Source organism: Fringilla coelebs (genome assembly GCF_963513975.1).
Source record: "Fringilla coelebs genome assembly, chromosome: 3".
In the NCBI taxonomy this organism is placed as follows: Eukaryota; Metazoa; Chordata; class Aves; order Passeriformes; family Fringillidae; genus Fringilla; species Fringilla coelebs.
Genome location: NC_140030.1, coordinates 51,655,083 through 51,677,778, shown reverse-complemented (window position 1 = coordinate 51,677,778; position 22,696 = coordinate 51,655,083). Strand labels below are relative to the sequence as shown.

Sequence of the window (22,696 nt, the reverse complement as noted above, 5' to 3'; positions counted from 1 at the left end):
TTAAGTATTTGACTCTTGACCTTTCCATTGAGTTTATTCTCTAATTATTCTCATAAATATTTCTCGTTGGAAGATTGATTTATTTAAGTGACAATGAAAATAAAATCCTATTTACTTCAAAAGATCAAGAATTGCAAAGAAGAAATACGTGTCTGTAAAAGTGTTTTAATTGCAATGCTAATGAATTAGCTTCAGTGAAGTATCAAACACCCACCCAACTATACAAAGAATAAGTATTTAAAAACTACTTTGTTTACTCAGTTTGATCAGACAGTGAAACAACTGGTGAACAAAAGCTCCTGTACTGTCAAATTCCAAAACTGAATTATTTCAAGAAAGGACATGTTTAATTAAACTCTGTAGAATTCCACTGGCTGCATATGAAGCAGTTTATGCTCAGTATATTTGAAAAGGAAAGTAACTACCCAGAAGTGATGAACTCTACTATCTCTCTTTTCTTTATAGTAAAAGTCGTCTTCCTGTAGTAGCTGATAAAACATACGCAAGATTTTTCTTATGGTATAGCAGTAGAAAGTACGAGCTATTTTCAGAAATGAACTTTCATTTCATGCAGATTTTTTCTACATGGCCTAACTTTTTGACCTACAGATCAAAACGCTGTAAGAAACATAAAAATCTATGTTGCTGTGTTGTCTTACAGTCTTATAGTTTCCTGGTTGTCAAAGCACAAGAATGAAGATTTGAATGTTTAGTGTGAAGTATGCTGAGTTTAACTCTAGTGAAGTTTAAGGTCACATTAGAAACACCTATGATTGTTCTCTTTAAGAAGCGAGGGTGAAGTCTGAAATAGCGTTGATTGGTTTTATACTTACAGCAAGGCATTTGGATGAGCAATGGACTCTATCAAACTCTAGTGGAGTTTGATAGCCCTGGGTTTACACAGCCTTTACCAGCTTCCCAAGTTACATGAGCACTACCCACTTCAGTTTTTCCTACTGTATTGCATACAGCCTTGTGTGTCATCTATGGATGTACTTGATGCCTTGCACAGCTCACTGAGAACAAATGATATCTCACAACTGAGACAGCATTTCTCTTTGACTCTAGCTGACTCTATAAGAACTTAAAATACTTGGATTAGATTCTGTCAGGCACACAATTGGGCCAACTGCCTGCTGAGCCTTGTGTGTCTTAGGTCTGCCCAGTGAGCAGGACTATAGATCCTTCAAGGCCCTGAAGCAGGACTGCAACAGAAGAGTTGAGTAGGAAAGTTGAGCTCGAGTGGGAAGATCTCAGGTTGCATACTCATACATAGTGACCCCACTTTTATGGCAACAATAGGATTCAGTAATTTGCTAGTCATCAAAGTTCGTGACACAGCAAATCCTACACAATCTTCCTTTGGAGGCAGTTCAGCTCAGTGGCTGCAGGTTTTTAAAAGTTGTTTCTGTCTTTTCTGTTTCATGTGACAGATATGCTATTCCTTACCTTCTGGGATTCAAGCAAGTACAACATTTCCAAGAGCAAATACAACTACCTCAGTGACACTGAATATGCATGACAAGACATTGACATTTTGTCAGAAGAGTGTAACCCCAATGCGAAAAGTGGCTTTGAGCATTCGTGTGGGATGCTGCGCATCACTAACCCTCTCTTTCTTAACAATGATAAGTGACATGTCACATACATCAGGCAGACAGTTTCAGAAAAGCCTCTCTGGAGAAAAGTATTCCAAAAATCTTTTGGCCATTGCCCTGTAACCAAGTGTGAGCAGCAGGTCACCTTTATGAGCGCTTTATTCTTTCAGCCAACTGACAGTGCATGGGGTGCTTCCTCAGAGGACATCTCAGGTTAAACTAGCCAACCAAAAATGCCTTGAGAAATAGCAGTGTTTGGATTAGCCCTTGCTACTTTACAGAAATCTGTCAAATCCACTGTAAATTGCAATAACAGAAGTGGCCTCAGTGTAACCCCTTTGTTATGATAAGTACATCTCTGAAATGTGAAAATCAAATTCACAGAAGTTCAATGTAAAATTACAATGTAAAATGGAGAACTAACAGGAGAGAACTAATAGAGAACTAAAATGTAAGGTAGATAGATTTGGTATACAAAAATCTCAATATCAGCCTGTTCAAATGACCCATCCATTACAGAACATCATTGCTTCACACTGTCAGTAAGAAATAATTCAAGAAAATACCAGAGCTTTAAAAGGCAAACTAACATAATGACACATTTTTAACCAAGACTGAGTCATAACAGCAAGTATAAAATTTCCATTTTGAGTCAGCACTTCTCTGTAAATATTCTTCAGTAGGTGCTAGAAAATAAGGCAAAAAGAACAGAAGCAACATACATAATATGAATGAACACTAAAATAGGAAATGGAGTTAAAATTTTAATTCCAAAAAGTAGGGTATATAAAGATAAAGTATGTTTTATGTCAAACTGCAAAGTGTGAAGTTGTCCTCATGGCTTGATACTTGATTTTTTTATTACTTTTCCCTAAGGAAAATATTCAAGCTGAATAATATTCACCTGCATAGGTATGTAGAAATACACTTTGGTAGTAAAAACAGGTGTGAAAATGAAAGTATATCTACAGATACTTTAGGTATTTCCTGGAGTTAGGGACTGTTACATGCTGCTACATGCTGGTACAACAAGAACTCCGTAATAGCATCCTGAAAAGTCCTCTGAATCACAAAATCACAGACTCACAGGCTTATTTATACCGGAAAAGGCATCCAAGATTATTGAGTCCAACCTTAGACAGAACACTTCATTACCAACTAAACCATGGCACTAAGTGCCATTTCCAGTTGTTTTTTAAACATCCTGGGAAGTCCATCCAGTGCTTAGTAACCCTTCCTGTGAAGAATTCCTCCTGATGCCCAACCTGAACCTCCCCTGGTACAGTTTGAGGCTATGTCCTCTTGTGGCACTGGTTGCCTGGGAGAAGAGATCGATCCTCACCTGCCCAGAGCCTCCTTCCAGGCAGTTGCAGGGAGCAGTAAGATCTCTCCTGACCCTCCTTTTCTCCAGGCTAAAATCCCCCAGGTCCCGCACCTGCTCTTCATTAGATCTGTGCTGCAGATCCTTCAACCTCTTCATTGCCCTTCTCTGGACACACTCCAGAATATCAGTGTGCTCCTTGAAGTGAGGGGCCCAGAAATAAATCTCACTTTTTATTTTTGCATGCGTATGCAATAAATCAAAATTCTTGACACAAAATATTATTGTTTCACATATTATTTTAGATCAGAAACAAGAATTCTGACTGGGATTCTCTCTGACTGGGATAATCTGCTTCTCAAGAGCTGACAGAATCAGGCTTATTCTGTTTTATTGACATTTTTGTCATAGACTTATAGAATAGCTTAAATTAGGAGGGATCATCTAGTTTTGCTCAGTCTGGCATGGGCAGAGACACATCAAACAAGACCAAGTTTCTTAAAGCCCTATCAAACCTCACTTTGAACACTTCCAGGGATGGGTCATCCACAACTTCTCTGAGCAACTTATTCCAGAGCCTCATCATCCTCACAGTAAAAAAATTCTTCCTAATATCTAACCTAAACCTACTTCCTTTCAGTTAGAAACCTTTTCCCTTTGTTCAGTCACTATATATTCTTGTAAAAAGTGTTTCTCCATCTTCTTTTATACTCCTTCAGCTATTAGAGGCTGCTGTCCCCAAAAAATTCTCTTCTCCAGGCCAAACAAACCCAACTCTCTCAGTTTGTCTATACAGCACAGGTGTTTGGGCCTTCTGATCATATTCATGGCCTCCTTTAGATTCACTGGAATTCTTCATGTCCTTCTCAAGCTGTGGGCCCCAGAACTGAATGTAGTGCTGCAGGTGGGATCTCACCAGAGCAAGACAGAGTCTCTTCCCTCACCCTGCTAGCCCAACTGCTTTTGATGTAGCCCAGAACATGGTTAGATTTCTGGGCTGTGAATGCACATTTCTGGGTCATGTCGAACATCTTGTCCACCAACATCCCCAAATAGTTCTCCTTTGGGCTTTTCAATCCATTCTCTGCCCAGTCTGTATTTGTGCTTGGGATTGCCCCAGTCCAGGTGCAGGATCTTGTGCTTGGCCTTGAACTTCATGAGGCTCACACAAGTTCTCCAGTGTGTCACAGTCCCTCTGGATTTACGGCCCCAATTGCACTGGACCAGGCTCCACACACATTCCAATGGAACTTGTTTAGGAATATTACCATACTCTTGCCTCTTCTACCAAGTGACTTTACAGAGAGAGGACTGCGGTGATTTAGGAATGGTATTCCTCAATTTAGTGTTCCCGCTGGAACACTCCAAACCACGCACTGCTCAGTCACTTCCCCCTTACTCCCCCACTGTGGTAGGCTGGAGAGGAGAATTAGAGGCCCAAAAGGTACAGATTGTGAGTTGAAATAAGAACAATTTGCTGGAAACAGCCATGAAATAAGACAATGAGCAGTAACAGCAATGATATTAATAGCAGAGTGTACAAGAAGAAAAGCAAGTGATTCACATGTGAATGTTCCCTGTGGAAACACTACAACTGACCTCTCTGTCCACCACCTACCCAACCTGGAATCCATCTCTACCTCCATCCCCAGAAAATGACACGAGGTGGTATAGAACTACCTCTGGGTCCTGGCTATGCTCCCTTCTGACTACTGCAAAATTTAACCCTATTGTAGCCAGATCCAGCACATGGGGTTAAAAATCCATACGGTGTGAATACTGATAATTCAACTTCGACTTTGCACACTTTCCTTCTAGACAATATCCTTCTGTATTCTCATTAAGGCTTTGCTGGTGATAAAGAGAAAAACAGTGTAAACTTTTTGGGGGTTATCTAGCAAACAATTTTTTCTTAGTAGGTCAGCAGCTATGTCTTACAAATTAAGGCAAAAGGGATAGGCAGGTTATGAGGGAGTTCAACTGTAACATAATTCTTGCCCATTAGTGATAAAATGCATGAATATAATTGAATAAGAGGTTATTTCTCCAAAACGGTTCATTAAAATCTGGACCAGAGGAGTAAAAGGGCAGGAAAGGTTTTTCCTGCTACTGAATGAGAATCATTCTAAATAACAGATGCTCCAGCCAATTTAAAGGCTAACTTCTCCTCTCTGATACTCACTATACTGGTTCTTTTAACTGCGGTTTCTTAACATGAGTAAGATTTCACTTGACATGAATAAGAGAAATTCTGAACTCAAAAAGACTGAAAGAGGAGGAGAAAATACCTTCTAGGAAGGTCTGAGAGAGAAATATCACTGTATATGGTTCTTAAATATTTTAAAACAGTATCTTCTTCTCAAGCTATGAACAGATGGACAATTTATGGTGAGATGGGCAAAGACAGTATCAACTCAGTGAATGCCAGATGCTTTGCTGTAGCTATCTACATGAGGTGGTTTCACTTCAGCATAACAGCATGCATATGAACAGTTATTGCAGAGCACCTGACACATGGGATGAGTTTGCATTTGATCTTGTTTCACCACAGCTTACATGCTTATAAGCAAAATAAATATAAGAACTTAGTCAAAACTTCAATTACTTTCAGACAAAACACTTACCATGTCAGGGCAAATACACTTAAATTACTCCAGAGTTATTCAGAAATTAAAAATCTGTCAGAAATTTGGTAAATTCATAATTAAATTAATAACAAAATCAAATATCTGGAAGAACACTGAGTTCCAGCCTGTGTTCTATCTAGAAATGGAAACTATATCTTAGTAATAACTGTTTCCAATAGATTAATAAAGTAATAAGCACAGCATTTATTTAATGTTTTAAATAGACCTTTATAAAGTTTCATTATAAAAATTACTGCAGAAGCCAAGGAGCTGCTGCCTAAGACTTACAGTATTAAAGAAAATAAATATCTGGTCAGGAATTAGAGAGCAATTGATTAATTTTCATCTTGCAGCTTGTTTACAGAATAATTTCTTATGATTCCATGTCTGGACTCATTTTATATTCCTTAATTACCAGGATAAGATAGAAATAGCAATGTAATGAAATTTTCAGATGACAAAATCAGTTAAAGAATTCAGGATAAGAAGGGGCTGTGGTACATTGAATTTATGAGGTGAACAGACAGCATGATGTCAAAGAAAATTTATTGTCAATAAACATAATGAAATATGTAGTGGAGGGAAAATATTAAAGAAATATTTATCTCTAAATTCACTGTGTAAATCCAGGAAAGTACTGAAGTATTGCTGCAGACAAGTCAGTGAAAAACTTTCTTCCATATGCAAATGCATTAGGAAAAAGGAATATAATATTCTAAAGCTATTGCATAAATCAGAGCTGCATCATGTCTAGAGTGTTATGTACAAAACCCTTACATGATAATGTGGCACTGGAGTGGGCTAGGAAAAATAACAAAAGTCTCATACAAAGTGAAATAGGAAAGATTCAAGATTTCCTTGGGGATTAATTAGTATGATCATGATAAGACTGAAAATGACAAATCTAAGTCAAGGGCTCTTTAGAAATGACACAGAGGAGCTGGGTATCTGTATGGAAATGTAGTTTTCATAATTAATTGTTGCACATTTAGAAATAAAGTTAAACTTCCTGTTTCAGGATGGAAACCAACTTCTTCTTATAAGAAAATAAAGGGAGAATTTGTAGAAGAAGACATTTCTATGACAGTATTTAGACTAAATATCTGTTTCTGGCTATTTCTGGGTCATAAATCTACACAGAAAAAACTGATTTTGAGTAGGAACCAGTGTTTTCAAGATTTTTGCTGCTTTCAAGATACCTTCATGATTTTGAAAAGGTTTGTGTTTGCTCAACAGCTCAGAAAAAAGTCCTTTGAAAACACCACTATGTATGAGATTGAAGGACTGCTGTTGATCAAGGTTCAAGTTTCTGATAAAAGTCTGAAATAATAGAACAATCTTAAACTTGAATGTTTTTCCTCCTTGAAAATACTTACTGTATTATCACAGTTTTCTGACCTTTCCACCACTGGAATTTACTTTTCTTTTCCCACCCTACATTAAAAAAAAAAAAAAATTGAACAAGGTCCTCCATGGCTTGTAATGATTTTTTTAACCTATTCACAAAACCTAAAATATGACAATGCTCATTTCTGGTTTCTGGAATAGCTATCAATCTAGATTTGTAAATCCAGTCTAGGTTTGTAATTCCAGAACACAGTGTGTATGTTCTTGATAAATGTGTTTTGCTTTGTATACTATCTATAGTATGATTGGATTTGGGTAGGCCTAAAAATGACAGACTGTGATTTAAGGCTGCTAATACAGTCCTCTTTGAATAGCTTTGTGTACAAATTCTTAATTCAAGAACTACAAGGCAAGTCTCTTCAGTACAGAGCAAGACAAGTTGACTCAAGAATTTGCTCATTCTCCAGATAATCAAGGTAAAAAGCACACAGCCAAGAACATCTCTTATATTGGAGCATCACATTTTCTAGTTCATCACTCTGTTTCATGCCCTTCCCTCCCTAGCTACCATACATTATTCAGCAGGTAATCTGGCCTTTTATCGCCTGCAAACCAAGTTCCTTGGGTAAACTATCCATCTTTTTGCTGCTTTTCAGACTCAGACGAATGGCTCAGCTTCTGAAATAGCAATGTAAAGGACAGTGTTCTGCCCTTTTTCATTTATTCCTTATCATTTTCCTTTTGAGTAGCAGGATTTGGCCAGAGCAATGCTCCTGGCTGCAGTGGTCGGAATGAGGCCTCTTCTGTCTCATGAGATTTGTTGAGTATTCACAGTACATCCCATCAGAAAGACTGAGGCCAAGGTGGAAATTCCAGCAGATGTCCCAGGAGGATATAATAGCATGGTGGCAGAAGCTGGCCAGCCGTGAGTGCAGCAGCAGGCACGGAGGGGCCCTGCTCTGCCTGGGCAGCAGAAGCACACTGAGCCACATGCCATGAGCTGCCAGCACAGAAGTCAGGAGGGGCCCAGAGGTGCACTGCACCTTCACCTGTAAGCCCTTCCCAGATCTCAATATTTGGAGTTCCTGTTGATTTGGGAGTCATTTCAAAACACTGCAAGTGGCTATACAAGTATGTCTTTCAAAAGCCATTGTGGCTCCTATAGCAATCTCTGGGTGTAAAACTACTCAATCTGCTGTAACCACAGTTTTTGAAATGTGCACAGCACAGCTTTGATACACACATTACCTAAAAAAGGGAAATGATTGCATAGAGGACCAGATCCCGGAAACCTTGTGCCAGATTTTCACCGATTCTAGTCATGAAACCTTTTTTTTTTTTTTTTTGAGCACATTCTTGAGATACTTAAAATTTATCTAATTCTCAAAGGAGGGTAAGTGGTAGAAAACATGAAAAATCTTTGAAATCAGAATATTTTGCCACAGGCCATTGATAAATAGCATTTTAGTAATTCAAGGTTTAACTGTTCCTTCTTGATCTGTTTTATCCAAATGTACAAACAGCTTGAAGTAAAATGATTTCTCATTTCAAGAGCACTGAAGAAACAGAGATCAGCACACAAAATGCCAACATTTGAAATTACTAGGAAGTGTCTATCCTCTTCTGACCTCATGATCCTTGATTTCTGTCCTATACCAGGGCACATCATCCAATAATTGCAAAGTTACACTTTTGCTTGTTTCATTTCCAGTTCCAGTGCCACATCAGATCCATTCATATGGGCAGCCGGGTGCTGAACACCCTTTTCTGGGAAGTACAGGCTCTGAATCTTAATTCCCCTCTCTTCTTTTGCCTGCAAATGCTAGCCTAAGGCAGAGGCTTACTAAGACCACTTCTAACAGGCATTTCAAAATAAAGTGACATCTGTAACTACATTTTTAGAAGTTTCAGTCCTATAAATATGGGCTGGAGAATGGGTAGTGCATGGATTTTGAAGAGATTTAAGAATAAGCTTGGCTCATCTCCATCAGAGTTGCAGCAGTCATCTGTAAATGCAGGTAACTCTCATTTTAGACACCTCCTCCCCTTTAGTAAAATGTTGTTATGATTTCACAGCACTCATTGTAGATCTATGCAAGGTTTTATTAGAATACTGGGCTGAGTTTTAGGGGAATTTTATTCTGTCTCCAGAGTTTGAATATTGGGCACACATCACAGCTTCCAGTGAGGAACTAATTCCAGGTTTTTAAAATTTGGTTTAAATTTTAAAGTATCAGTTTTCTTCCAGTCTCTTTTCCATTTTCCTTCCCACAAAACTCATGCTATGGGGTTTAGAGGTGGGATTGCTGGATAATCAGGTCTTGAAATTCTTGATATTCAGCGTAGGCTTAGAAACATAATTTCAGGCAGTTTTTTACTTCTTATTTTATGGATACTTTTAATACTACAATTTCTAATAGCAAAAAAGTACACATTTCTCTTAAACTGATGATGTCTCATAACCTTTCTCTATACTCCTCTTACCCCTTTATGCCTTGCCATTTCAATCTATCCTCCTCCTTCATTGTTGATTTTGAAATATTCAACCTATGACTCTCACCCATTATCAGTGTCTGGGAGGAAGGATGACCATGACTAAAATAATGTGTGAGAATGTAGAAAGCTGGAATAGGCTTTCATCAATAGCAGAGCTTGGTGTCTGTGAGGAAATGTTTCCTCATCTGGCAAAGAAATTTATTCCTTTATGGCATAATATATGCTTCATTTGATATATGTATACAAATGCTCATACAGGTGTTTGAATTATTTTTACAGATACTGCTACTAACTTCAATTTTGAAAACACTGTTGGTTTTTTTTTTCTGTTTCAGCTGCAGTGAAAAAGGAGGGGGAGAAGAAAGGTAAATCAATCTTTTCCCTTGACTGAAACATCTTTCAGGCTGTGACTGCTGTGAGAAATGTTTCTTTCGTTCAGTGATACAATTGCCATGATATACAGCATTGTGATGACATGCAGCACCGCGTGTGCTACCATCAGCCAACTTTATCTGCTCCTGCTGTGATAACACTGTTGTCATTTCCACTATTGGTAGCTCCTTTTTAAAACGGGCCAATACAGAGCAGTGTCAGACATTTCTTCATTCTGGCTGGGAGGAAAATGAAAGGCCTTTGTTACCACGTTGGATTTGTCAAAGAGAACAAAACTGGCAGTGCACCATGCATGCTGACCTGGCTGCTTGTTCTTTGCAGAAGTTGCTTTTCTAGGCACATTTAATTTCCTCTTTTCACATATATATGGAGCTTGCATGTAACCTTTGCTGAAGTCATTCTCTGATATTTTAACAGATTAGTGGAAAAATTTACCCTAAATCAGAACAAAAAATATTACTTTTATTTAAAGATAAATGTAATGTATTTATCAGACCCTAAATATCTATTTATAGTGTTGTCTTTCAGAATAAGATTTGCTGAGCTAAAAAGTTTTTTTCCTAATTTTCTGATTTTATTCAGACAGCAAAAATAATGAAATATTTGCACTGAGGTGGTATTTTTTTTTTTTAACCTGTTCAACTTTATTGAGTACCGGGCCTATAAATCTTGTCTTTCTCACTAAATAGAGTAATAGGAACATTTTCAGAACATATCTATATATTTCTTAGGATTATTTGAGATTTTTTTTTTTAATTCAATGAGAAAAAATTGGTAGAGGGGAGGGCTAGGGCATGTCTTTTTCCCTTTGGAAATTCTATGATTCACATAAGTGTACGATGGAGCCAACCTTTACTGTCTGTACATGAAGACATTTTCAATCCTACTAATTTATTGGGTTTTTTTCTGTTATCCCTGTACAGAGCTGTTAACTGAACTGAAAAAAAGAATTATAGTCTCAACTGTTTTATCAGCTCATGAGTGAAATCTTGGCTGTGTTGATGTTAGTGGCAAAATTCCCATTCACTCCACTGAGGCCAAAATTTCACTTCATGTCTTTAACAGAACAATAAAATTAATTTTAGTTATCAAAAACAACCATGCTTAATAGGTATTAAGCAGGATATTTTGTCCAAAGATTAATTTGCAGCAACTGAGGCGTGAAAGGTAGCACATGAAGCAGGGAGAATCAGAAAACTGGCAGCTACTCATAGAGCCATTGGTTTTCAGATATTAAAATGTCCACAGTTTTCAAAAACATTAACTGCTACATCCTTGATGGACAGAAAAGCACAAGGTAATTGTTAAGGGTGCTGCTTCCCTCACCCTTGTCAGATTGTGGACCCATTCTTTTACAGAAGAACACCAAGGGAATTTGTTTTAAACACCTAGTGCTCATTTTCCACCAGCTAGGATTTTCTTCCCCCTTACCCAAAATCTTGCCCAACAAAACTGATTGAAAAATGCATTTTTCAGGAACATTCTTTGAAGTTAGATTGATTTTTCTATTTCATTTTCTTTTCGATATTTCTTTTGCTTAAAAAAATTTCCTTTGATTTCTTAGTTGAAAGGATTTTGCAACAAGTGTGTGCAGGCTATTTTCATGCACCTGGCTCAGGCTGTATCTATTCCTGCTGATTACCACCAACCTATTTCACAGAAACATGGAAGTATGAACTGAAATTCAGTTTTAGTCATTCTTATGATTATCATCCCTTTATTTATTTTTTGGATAAAACCACCCTCTGGATTTCTGAGATCATAACCAACATTTTCAGCAAGGAAGGTAGTGATTCTAGTGAAAAAAAAAATGCCAGAAAAATGAAATCTTTCAGTGACTAAGGCAAACTGGTTCAGTGATGTTCATGCCTTTAGTAGATATACACTAAACTGAAAAACTGGAGAGAAGTAATAAAGCCTCTCCCAAAAAATGAACATGCCATGCTTTAGTTGCCGTGCTTTCTCTTCTAGCTGCTTCTTCTCTGCAGGCCCCACATGGAAAATATTGCATGCTACTAGCTAACTCCAAATATGATAAGGTTTTATTTATCTCTGCTTTTTCAATTGTCACAAGAAATTGCTCTAGGCTGCATGTGTATTCCTCTGACTGGCAATAAAAAAAGGGTAATGTTCACTGGTTTTGCTTAAGGATACAGTATTTTTTGCACAGCTGCAAAAATAATAGAAGTAGCCAGGCAGCGCTCTAAATTGACTGGCTCATTATCCAAAATATATTGTGGTAGTAGCAAGCACAGTTCAAACAGCACTTTACCATTTCTCCTGTGAATCATACAGCACACACACTGTACTCTACATGAAGCCTTCTCCAATTATTTTATCCTATTCAAATACATCCCTCATCTAGAAAAACAAGAATAATGAGCCATACAGAGTGACAAGCCATCATAAAAGAGAAGAAGATGGAATGATGCGTTCAGTTGATAGTACATTCTGTGCATAGCATAAATCAGACTTGAAGGAGCTGGCAAGTTACAGAAAAGGACAAAATTAAGATGGAGAAAGATTACATATTGTGCTGATTTCTCCAAATTTGGATGATACTAACAGGAACCTTGAGGCACAATTAATGCATGAAATTTAGGCATTCACTATTTCTCTTTCAAAGGTTAGGTCTCTAGGACTTTGTGACCAAAGTCCTAGAAAATGGGCAGCTTTACCTTCCAGCATCATGTTATGCCTTCTTTCAACATGTGTGGGATAGAGAAGCTGTCACAGAAATGTGTGAATGTTGTCAATTCCAAAAGGGCAAGAGGCAGAAGACCTTTTCATGAGGAAGGCACTTCCTAAATTTCCCAAGAGCAAATCTGGCTGCCAGTACCTAAAAATTTTTAACTCTTGCTAATAATTCAAAGCATGTGAGCAAGGAATTAAACTATAATTAAAATAGACCCAGGGGTTGGTGAAGTGATATAAATCCCATCATTTCCAGGGCATCTCCAGAAAACAGTAAACAGAAATGTTACATGCTGAACTATTTCAGCATTTTTTCGCATTTAATTGCCATTTTTAAATGAAGGAAATATTAATAATTATTTTTGTTTCCATAAACCAAAAGAATATTTTCATATTTCAAAAAATGTTTTATAACTACAAAGGGTTACAAAAATCTTTGTTTCGAACAGAGCCAGATCAAAGAAAACTTCAAGTTTTCCTAGTTCTGCATAAAGTAGAATTTCTTATTTCAATTTATACCTCCAATACCCTATTTATTTCTGACAATAGAGGACACAGACTGAATAGGGGATGTCAAGCAAGTATGAGTAGTGAGTTGTCTCTCCAGTCAGTGTCAGAAAGTCTTGTTTTGTAAAGATTCTTTCCATCTGTGCTTCTAGTGGACCAAACAGGATTCAGCCATGACACAATCCCTGTGGTTGCTCATCCTCACAAGTACGTGTAAGAACACTCTCATTTCTGAAAGTGTCTCGTGAACCTGAGCTGCCAGGGATTTGGTTTCTCCAGCCTCCCTGTAGCTAATGAGCAACAGACAGAGAACAAACTCTGCCTTGCTCCTGAGAGCACATGCAATTCAAGTCCTCTATGAGTCTCACCTGCTCTGTAGACTGCCTACACTCAGATATTATGAAGACTTGTACGTTAGTGAGATGCAGGTCCTGGTTGCCTGTCAGTAGCAACACTCCCGTTCTGATTTTCAGCATTAACACTCTGACACCTTGCTCTTAAATTCATTTACTAGTTTTTAGAAAGCAAGATGAAAATCATATTCTTGTGACAATTTTCATCAAAATAAATTGACAGGAGAGTATGTGGGATCATATTTAGACTTTTTCTCAATAAATGCATTGTGGTGTAAAAAGTATATAACAGCAGCTAAAATCAAACAAAAGGAAAAAATGGGCAAACCATGAACATTCAAGCTCCAAACTACATCTTTTTGTCAATTCAGTAAAGAACAATTTCCTTCTAGTACTCCTTGTAATGGTACGGTATGGCTCGGAAACTGCTGTTCCGCATACAGAGGGCGGAATAAACTGGCCAAGGCACAGTGGCATCCCTTTTCAATATAGGTAAAAATCAAGATGCTTTCCAAACTGAAAAAAACCAAACCAAACCAAAACACGGGGATTTCAGAACTGCTTCGTTTTGTAATTGACCAGAAAAACTGGAAGTCAGCCATCTTATTCATAAAGCAAGTGGTCATGGTAGCATGGGATTTCTGCTCAGCTGCAGATGCCACTGGTTCAAGATGAATCACAGCTTCATTATGTCATTTTCTAACAAGAGTCAAAGGATAAGAAAATAGAGTATCTGATTCTGTAACTGCAAAGTGTATTACACAGACTCTTAATAGAACTTTTAGTTCTAAACAAGGGGATTAGAAACCCCAAATCATTACTCATACTTTTAAAATAATTTTCTTAAAATAGGGTCAAAAAATATGTATTATACACTAGAAAATAATAAATACAGCCATATGTTAGTATGCTGTTGAAACTATTAGTGATATTTTGACCAGCTGAAGGCAGGCAGCTCTCTCAAAGGAAACAGTCACTGAAATAGCCACAAGATGGAGCCCAAAGGATCTTCCAAACTAAAGTTAATATTGTCATCCTGCATCAGATTAAGAGTTAAATAAAGTGATTTTACTGAAGAACACTCTACAGGAATCTTGAACAGGAAACAAGATGTTTTTCAATGCAAATCCACTCCTGACTAAAGATGTTTTCAATTTGATAGATGGCTACCCATGCACTAATGAGCTTTGATTTCCCATGCTAAAATATCAAGGCCCCAGCATTTCCAAGGAATATTGATGAACAGATAATTTATATTAAATAAATAAAATTATCTGAAAAGACTAAATCAGTTAACTGAAATTTGCTTGACCTCTGCTTGCCTTGTCTCAACTATCTTAGGGGTATAAATAATTTAGGTCTGTTTACAGGGTTATGTGAGACTTAATGATCTGTACAACCTCTGTTTAGTGATGGATAGAACTTCCCATGTTGCAGATATTTCAGTGGGATAAGACATGACCATTTAATATAAGCAGGTAGAGAAATAACTGTCTGAAGCTCATGACTATTTGCTGAATTAATAAATTTTAAGAATTTTTTTAGATACTCAGATTAATGAAATCATTAAGAAACTTTAGCTCATGCAAACTTTTTGTCTAAAGTTGTAAATCTACATGAAACTGATCACCCTAGGTTCAGTTTAGGGCTGATAGAGAGAAATAAGACTCTGCAAAGAGTGTTTAATCCGTTTTGTATCTGTGTCAGAATGCAATTACTTGCCCCTCTGGAGATATTTATACTTCTCAATAATAACAGGGAACATTGTTTAGGTTTAATTACAAGAACAGAAAACAAACGTCAATGAATATTAGTATTGTTTGTTGCTAATTAACAACTTTCCCTCTCTTTTGAGAATCTGACATTGGAAGAGAAGTGAGAAGAAGGAGCAAGTAATTTGTAGATCTTAAAAACTGATTGAATACTCACTCTCACTGTACTTAGATGGAGAATCTAATGGAAATGTTTAATCTAGAGATTTTAACAATAAGGTGAAATCTCCATGTTTATCTACCTAACACCTCAGTGTACTCACAGTTGAAGCACATAAAACTAGTGGTGCTACCTTGCATCCATATTTTTTTCAAAAAATGCCAATACTTTTATTCTTAGTAGGATTTAACCAAAACCTTACAACCAATCAGTTGTAACCTTGATTGGTTGCAATTTTGTAATCTATTCAAGGTCAAATTGAGATTACTCTTTTAAGTTTTACATAATAACAAACCTGCAAAATTATTCATATTGATAGACCTGGCATAGCATTTCATTGCAGTTATGATTACAACTTGTGTTGATTGCTCTTACTTGCATTAAAGTACAACAGTAATTTACTCAGACCCTGCTACCAAACACTGGAATCAGTTGAACTACTGTTTTAATGATTATGAAACAGCTGTGATTTCTGAAGAAAGAGTGCTCTGTGTAATTGGTAGCCCGGGTTGCTACTGTAAGTTAGGTGTAACACATCTATATTGGCATCATGTCAGGAACACATCTGTCAATCAGCATAATATGCTTGAACACCTGCGTATCTACATAACACACGTTTAATTGGCTAAAAATTTCCCTGTGGGATAAACTATTACTTTATTGCTCTGCACAAAGACGTGTGCAAATGAATGCTCAGAGGTATTCTATTCAGATGCAATTCCAGAATGAATAGTTCTTCTAGTGTCAATCTACCTTTTTTTTCTTATCTACACAGACATCATTTGCAGAAATGTACTTTTGCAGAGTTGTAATTAAAGCAAAAGCAGTGATCAGCAGCATTTCATGAGGAACAAAGATGGTTCAGTACGTTCTGCCTCTAGAACTTAGTCATTAGCCCTTTACTTTAATCACCATGTTAATTTGAGTAGCACACTGGGAAAAGTCCATTTTTAAAAGTCAATTAATTTTTATTGTTCCCCACCCCTTATATCAGCTAATCTCTCCTCCAAAATTCTTGTTTTCTAGATTTTCATGGTCATCTTACTCTTTTCTAATTTATTATTATTTCACATTTATTTTAAAACATATGCAAATATATTTTCAGCCATTATTATGCTCTTACAAATCCAGTCATAGACAAGAAGGGCCCCAACTAAGAAGTTCCTTTTCAAAGTATTTGCTTGGAATCTGGGCCCAGGGGGGTTAGTTTGCCAGCTTTCACCAATAACAGGCGTTATGACTGAAGATTCAATTGTAACAAATATTAACATCAGCAAGAGGTGCTACTTTTGGCTCCAATTTTTTATATAGAGCGGTGAACATTTTTTGCATAAACTAACATCTATATTCTGAAAAGTCATTCTAACATCCTATAAACTTCAGTCTGCCTGATTTCACTCAGTTGTCCTTTAAGAGTCAACAATTCATGTTGCAATAAAGACAACCCAAGCTCCACTGTGTTTTGCCTTAGCTATATGCAAATGTAAAACTGATATTTCTAAAAGTAAAAGCTTGTTAGGATACTCTCCTTCATCTGTATGTTCCCATCCCACAGTTTCAGGGAACAGCACATGAAAACGTCTGAAGCTGAGGATGATATTGAGAGGAAGCTCTTCAGGTCTTTCACCACACGTGCCTAAAGATGAAATGCATTAATGCAGCAGATGCACCTCATCTACATTTGACTGAAATTTTATTCTTTCCAGCTCTGTCGATGGAAGATTTGTCCTCCTGGGATATTAGGACTTATACTTCTTTAAAGATATTAGTTTTCAGTGCCATCATGCAAGATTGCTGTTTCAACAACTTACATTTCCCAGAGCATTTCTGTTGTTTAAATGACAAACTGGGAAACAAAGATTGGGATCATTACTAATGATTCCTAAAGGCATGCATCTCAGATTGAAGTTGAAGCAATTCCTCTTATTAAAAGTCATTTAAAAATGTTGGAAATGTCTCTACTTCTTTGCTACTTCTATTATATTTACACTATGATAAAGTTTCTCCCTTTCCTCCTCTCTATTACTTTTGGTTTTCCCTGTTATATAAAGTACTCTTGAACTGCCAGTTAAAAAAATAGTCTTAAAAAACAAGTTGTTCTAGACAACATCAACAAAATCCTCCAAAACTAAGAGTCAGCTCATTTTTCAATATGCAGCCCTGAGGTATAAAACAAACCAAACCGCAAGGACAGAAACACGACAGCTCTAGGAAAGCAGATAGATATCTTGGCCTAGGCTGCTCTGGTAAGGAAAATAAAGCAGAAAGAACTGTGAGAGCAGCCTGACAGCTTTTTTTAGTGGAAAGTAGCAATAGAAAGATCAGTTGGTTGCAAGTGAATACCATATAGGCTCTAATATCAATGGTAAAGTATTAATGATAATGGAAAACCATGGCATTTTAGGAGGGTTCGTCTCAACAATTTATCCTGTTATTATCCTTCAGCCACTGCTGATAGAGTGATCCAAGGAAATCTGTAGAGATGCACAGACTTGGAGGAGAATTCCTTGACCAAGAGACCAAGCTCTCTGCTTCCCTACAAATATTACAGACAGTCTTAATCACTTGGCATTTCATACTTGTCATGTTAATGTGGTATAATACTTCCTTAATGTTTAGAAACCTGGACAAATATCCTGAAAAATACTAGATTTAAAGCAAGCCAGAAAATAAAAATGGATGTTGTAGGGAATTAAGAGACCCTGTGAGGATTAGGCTCGTACAGAATGCAGTGTATTTTAAGCACATACCAGCTTTTCCTATTTGTGCCATCACCACACACTTCTTGCTTTCTTTATTTTGACTTGGCCATGGGATAACTCTTGGTCATGCTCTGCCAAAACAATTTTTTAATGTAGAGCAGAGGTCAGGATGAGCACAAGCCATTCACTTTTTAAGAATTCTGCTGCAGCTAATCTGGTTTTTGAATCACTTTAAGACATATGCTCAGTAGACTGGCTTTGCAACACAGTCTGCCTGCTTCTCATCTAGCCAGAAGAACTTGAGGAAGACAGGCAGATATGACAGATCAGGTCTGCTGATCTAAAAAATTTATGCAAATATTTGACTTCTCCTTTGAATGACAAAGAGTACAGACAACAACTTCACAAATGTAGGGAACTGCTCCTTCCTTAACAGAGCAGTAAGTCCTAATAATCCCCTTTTTTTCTGAATTTATTATCTGAGACATGTGAGGAATGCATTTTATTCTGTTTGACTTTTTCACAGTACAGTTGCATTACAGTTTGAAAAATCTTGACCTAACTAGACCAAAACTGTCTTATTTAAATTATGCCCAATTATGTGGTCTCTTAAGTTCTTGAAACTTAAGTTTGGAAGGAATAATGCCTACTAATTGGTCCAAAGGACAAATAGTTCATTTGTCTGTAGTTCAGGGAGCATGAACTCATATTAAGTAAGGAAATCAAATTTAACTTTTGTCATGAAGCAAAAATTGGAAGGTATGCATTTCATATTTTGATAATTCTATTAGAAGATTCCTGTTGATCTTGATCTCTGCCTTGCCCTGTAACGTGGTTACAGATTAACATTGTGTGTGTTGTGTGTTCATGCAATGTCCAGTCAAAAACATGGTGAAGAATCTCTGTGCTGTCTTTAATGGGAAATAAACCAGGTTCTTACTTTGTCTAATGGAAAGTAAATTCCTTATTTACAATACACCTGTAACTAACTAATTGGAAATAATTTTTCCCAGCTACAGCGTGTGTTATTATTCTGTTTTTTTTAACTAAAACAAGTACTTCTGGCATTGCTTTTATTTCCTGCACAACATATTCTTTTCTTACAGAATGTAAGAAAGGTATTTGCTGTCTGAATGGCAAATACCTGTTACCCAGATGGAAAATAGATGTTATAAACAAAAAGCACATTCTGCTTTTAGCTTTATCAATTTATGGTTCAATAAAATGCAGGATTTCATTTCTGAACCTGTATTAGAATCTAATTTATAAAAATGTGCCATATATAATTAATACCCTTGTGGCTTTCAGAATAGCAGGCAACTAAAACAAAATTGAAGTGAAAAACAGCAAGATATCTATGAAGCCCGTTTTCCAAGTTTAATTTAGAATGGCAGAAAAGACATTGCAATTTTTTGCTCTGAGTAAAACCATATAATTTCATTGATCCAGTTCTTTTGTAGCTTCAAATACTTCATCAAAAATCCAACTGTTTTCATTCAATTCAAATCTGACCTCCTCTAGTACAATTTAAGTGTTAAACAAACAAAGATAAAACACTTACTTAGGACTGAGTTTTCTGCCATTGTGAACAATAAGTACTTTTTTACTCAGCAGGTAGTCCTGTTAGCTAATGACATCAGGACAACTATTTGAAATGAGCCCAACAGTTGATTTAGCCCAACACCCTCTCACCATCAGTGGCCAAAACAAAAAATGCTCGATTGCACTTTCAGTACTAGATACTACATGAAGTGTGTGAGATTCCCAGAGGTCCATAACACAGCCTTTAATTTCTCACAGTTTAGGCTAAATTACATGTACCATTACACAGTTTGCAGAGTGTGACCTGGACTATCATCTTGCTATTTTTACTAAGTAGAATAAAAATCAAGGTTCCCATGTTATAGATAATTATGGTACAGTAAAAATGAATCTTATGGTCTTGGGATTTCATTTTTCAACTTTCTGCTTAGTCTATATGTCATTTGAGTTGCATTTTTTAATGAGATAATGACACAGAAGAAGGATAACATTAATATGGAATTGAGCAAAATCAGAGTTAGCAAAACATAAAGGTTTGTTTTTATGGCTCAAATACTATTTCAAAATTTTGCTTTGGTGCTTTGTTTTGGATTTTTTATAGAAAATTATAGATATTTTTTAGAATAACAAACATTCTAGAGACTTTTAACTTTAGAATATCTCCATTATTTCATCAAAATATCTGGTAGAAATATCTCTGAGTGTTATGCCAGAAATAAGGAAGCTGGACTTTCAGTCGAGGCTCAGATAGCAGTAATCTCAGTCTTCAATCTTTCTTGATGCCCACATTATACAAGTTTGGCTAATTAATTCCTCCACAGAAAAGATGGAAAAGGACAACAGAGATACTTCCACAAACTTCAAGAACCAGACTTTAGCTGAGTTCCTATTGTTTTAAATATTCTCTGTGGCTGAAATTTAGCATAAAAGGGGAAATAGCTATATTGGCTTCACTGAAAAGTTAAGGAGTAATGGTTTTGTTTTGATTTTATCCAGATCTTAGATAAGGATTATATTACAAAAGTTTGCTTGTAAAATTCGCTAAGCAGCGTCAGTAGAGAGCATTTAAATTAACACTGTTTATATGTGGCCTAGCTCTGACTACTTTGGGTGATTACTAAAAGATTTATATGGCACAATATTCTGTATTAGTTTTGTAAGTCATTATACTAGCTACTGGTATAATGTTCAGATTTGGTTTAAATATTTGCTTTGAAATTCCTTTTTGAAAATTGAAATTCATATTTCCTGAACATATCTCACTATGTCTTTTGACACAATAAAAAATTAATTTCCTCTACAAATTTCTGACATATTTCATGCAAACTCAGTTGCAATAGAATTTGCCTCAGCTTAGGATGCTTAGGGAACTACATTTTGGTTGGTTTTGTGATGCTAAATGAGCCTAAATTTACAGAAAGTATTTTTTACACGCATAAAAATAACAAATGTGGCTTTGTCCTTGGACTTTCTTTTTCTTTTGAACTCCTATTTCTGATTCCTCAGTTCAGAGCAAGCATATACACTTACTTTGTATCTTTACTCTTTATTACCCACAAAAATGTCCTGGGTTTTTTTCACTTTGTTCTGCATACCATCTCCTGTTGCTGTCTCCTTTAATGCCCAACAACTTGGATTAGAGGCTGGATATAAAATGGGAGTGGATTTTATACTACAGGGAAAACAAGTGAAACAGAAACCCACATGCACAGCAGTTTTTTGTCTCAAGTGAGAGCTGGGGAGCTCAGGAGCTCAGTGAATCACAGCCTGGGAGCTCGCAGCAGCAGTTTTATTGCTTGTGCTGATGGAGCTGCAAAGGCAGCTCATCCCCTGCCCTGCTGCATCTCTCTGTGGGATTACTCTCTCTCACACACAGCAGACATGCAGGTGGTAGAGCCTTTTTTCTCTTGAAAACAACAGCTGCATAGCAAAAGTCAAGAAGAAAAATCCAGCTGGAGGGCTAGGTCTTGACATTTCACTTCCTTCTGCAGAACCAATAACGGCATTGGGTACAGCTGCCAAGCTCTCATTTCCTTACCTGAGAAATGTTGTCTTAACATCCATGGAAAGTATTCATTTAGTTTTCAATTTTATCTCATCTGGGATTTGTCTCTGGAAAAATGCAGAAAATTAAATGGCACTAAGTTTTGAAGTCACAGCACTGAAATCCTTTTGTTAAGAAGTGGCTTAATGAAGTTAATGAACATTTTCAAATGTCTTTCTGCTTCTTGGAGTATCACTGAAGCCATCTGAAATTCATTGCCCTCATAGAGCAGGTGCAATTGTCAGGGACTGTCATCTTTAGACTGCCCTAGGTGTTGTTTCCTCACTCGAGCTAAAATTAATTTTCTGTCTTTGTTTGGTAGAGACCTCATGGTCTCAATTTGCCCTGTCTCTTAGTGGGCACTAAGGTAAGCACCTTACTTAGCCAGGTAGTTTCCCTAGGTTTAGTGTATGGTCAGCATTTAGTGAGGGCGATTCAGACCTCAGAAGATGTGCAGAGCCTTCCCAGGGTGTTTGTACCAAATTTTGGCTAAGTGAGGAATTCAGGGCGCCTGTGTTCCATAGCTGAGTGTCACATTTATGCATCTGGGGTGGACAGTGTAGGACACAATATAACTGCTGCACACTTCAATACAGATTTCACTGAAATTTTATATGTCTAAAATGTCACTAAGAAATGAACTATATTCTGCGTCGCAGCTACAAAATTATTAAATATTCCTTTTTTGTTTCCTTTTAGCTACCTCAGAGAACCCGCATGAACACAGTGAGTACCAAGGCAATATAGAATATTGTTATTTTTACTTTCAGAAGGAAGATATTTCATTATTTTTACGAAGTTTTAGCAGCTTAAGGTGGAATTCATCAACACAAACTCACACAACACTTTGACTAATGAAACTGTTCTTCAATGACTCCCTCTGTTAATGCAGGACCAGGAGGGTTTCACAGGTTCCAGTTTGCTTGGAAACCGTTTTCCAATTCAGCTGAGACCCACCTATGCCTTTTGTCTCCATGGCAGCTTTGCACTGGGAAACAATCAAGGGGGCCACAGGTGGGGAAGGGCCTCTGCAATTCTCTGGCCAGGCTTCTGGTCCAAGATTTAGAGATTTATTTCTTGGTATGCTGCAATGCTTGCCTGCTGCACAGCTTAGACTTCAGAGCTACAAAAGAATTAAAC

General features: G+C 36.9%; 1 protein-coding gene across 12 annotated transcripts in view; it reads left to right on the top strand.

Annotated features, from left to right (window-relative positions):
• TRDN (triadin) overlaps window positions 1-22,696 on the top strand; it is a 224,831-nt gene that overhangs the window by 171,528 nt on the left and 30,607 nt on the right. For 11 of the 12 annotated variants that reach the window (XM_084203676.1, XM_084203675.1, XM_084203680.1 and 8 more), the window contains 2 exons: window positions 9,725-9,754; window positions 22,256-22,282. In XM_084203676.1, the coding sequence (XP_084059802.1) occupies window positions 9,725-9,754; window positions 22,256-22,282 (57 nt within the window). Of the gene's footprint in view, window positions 1-1,433; window positions 1,648-9,724; window positions 9,755-22,255; window positions 22,283-22,696 lie in introns of those variants that run through there. The other variant, XM_084203677.1, reaches the window with a different exon arrangement.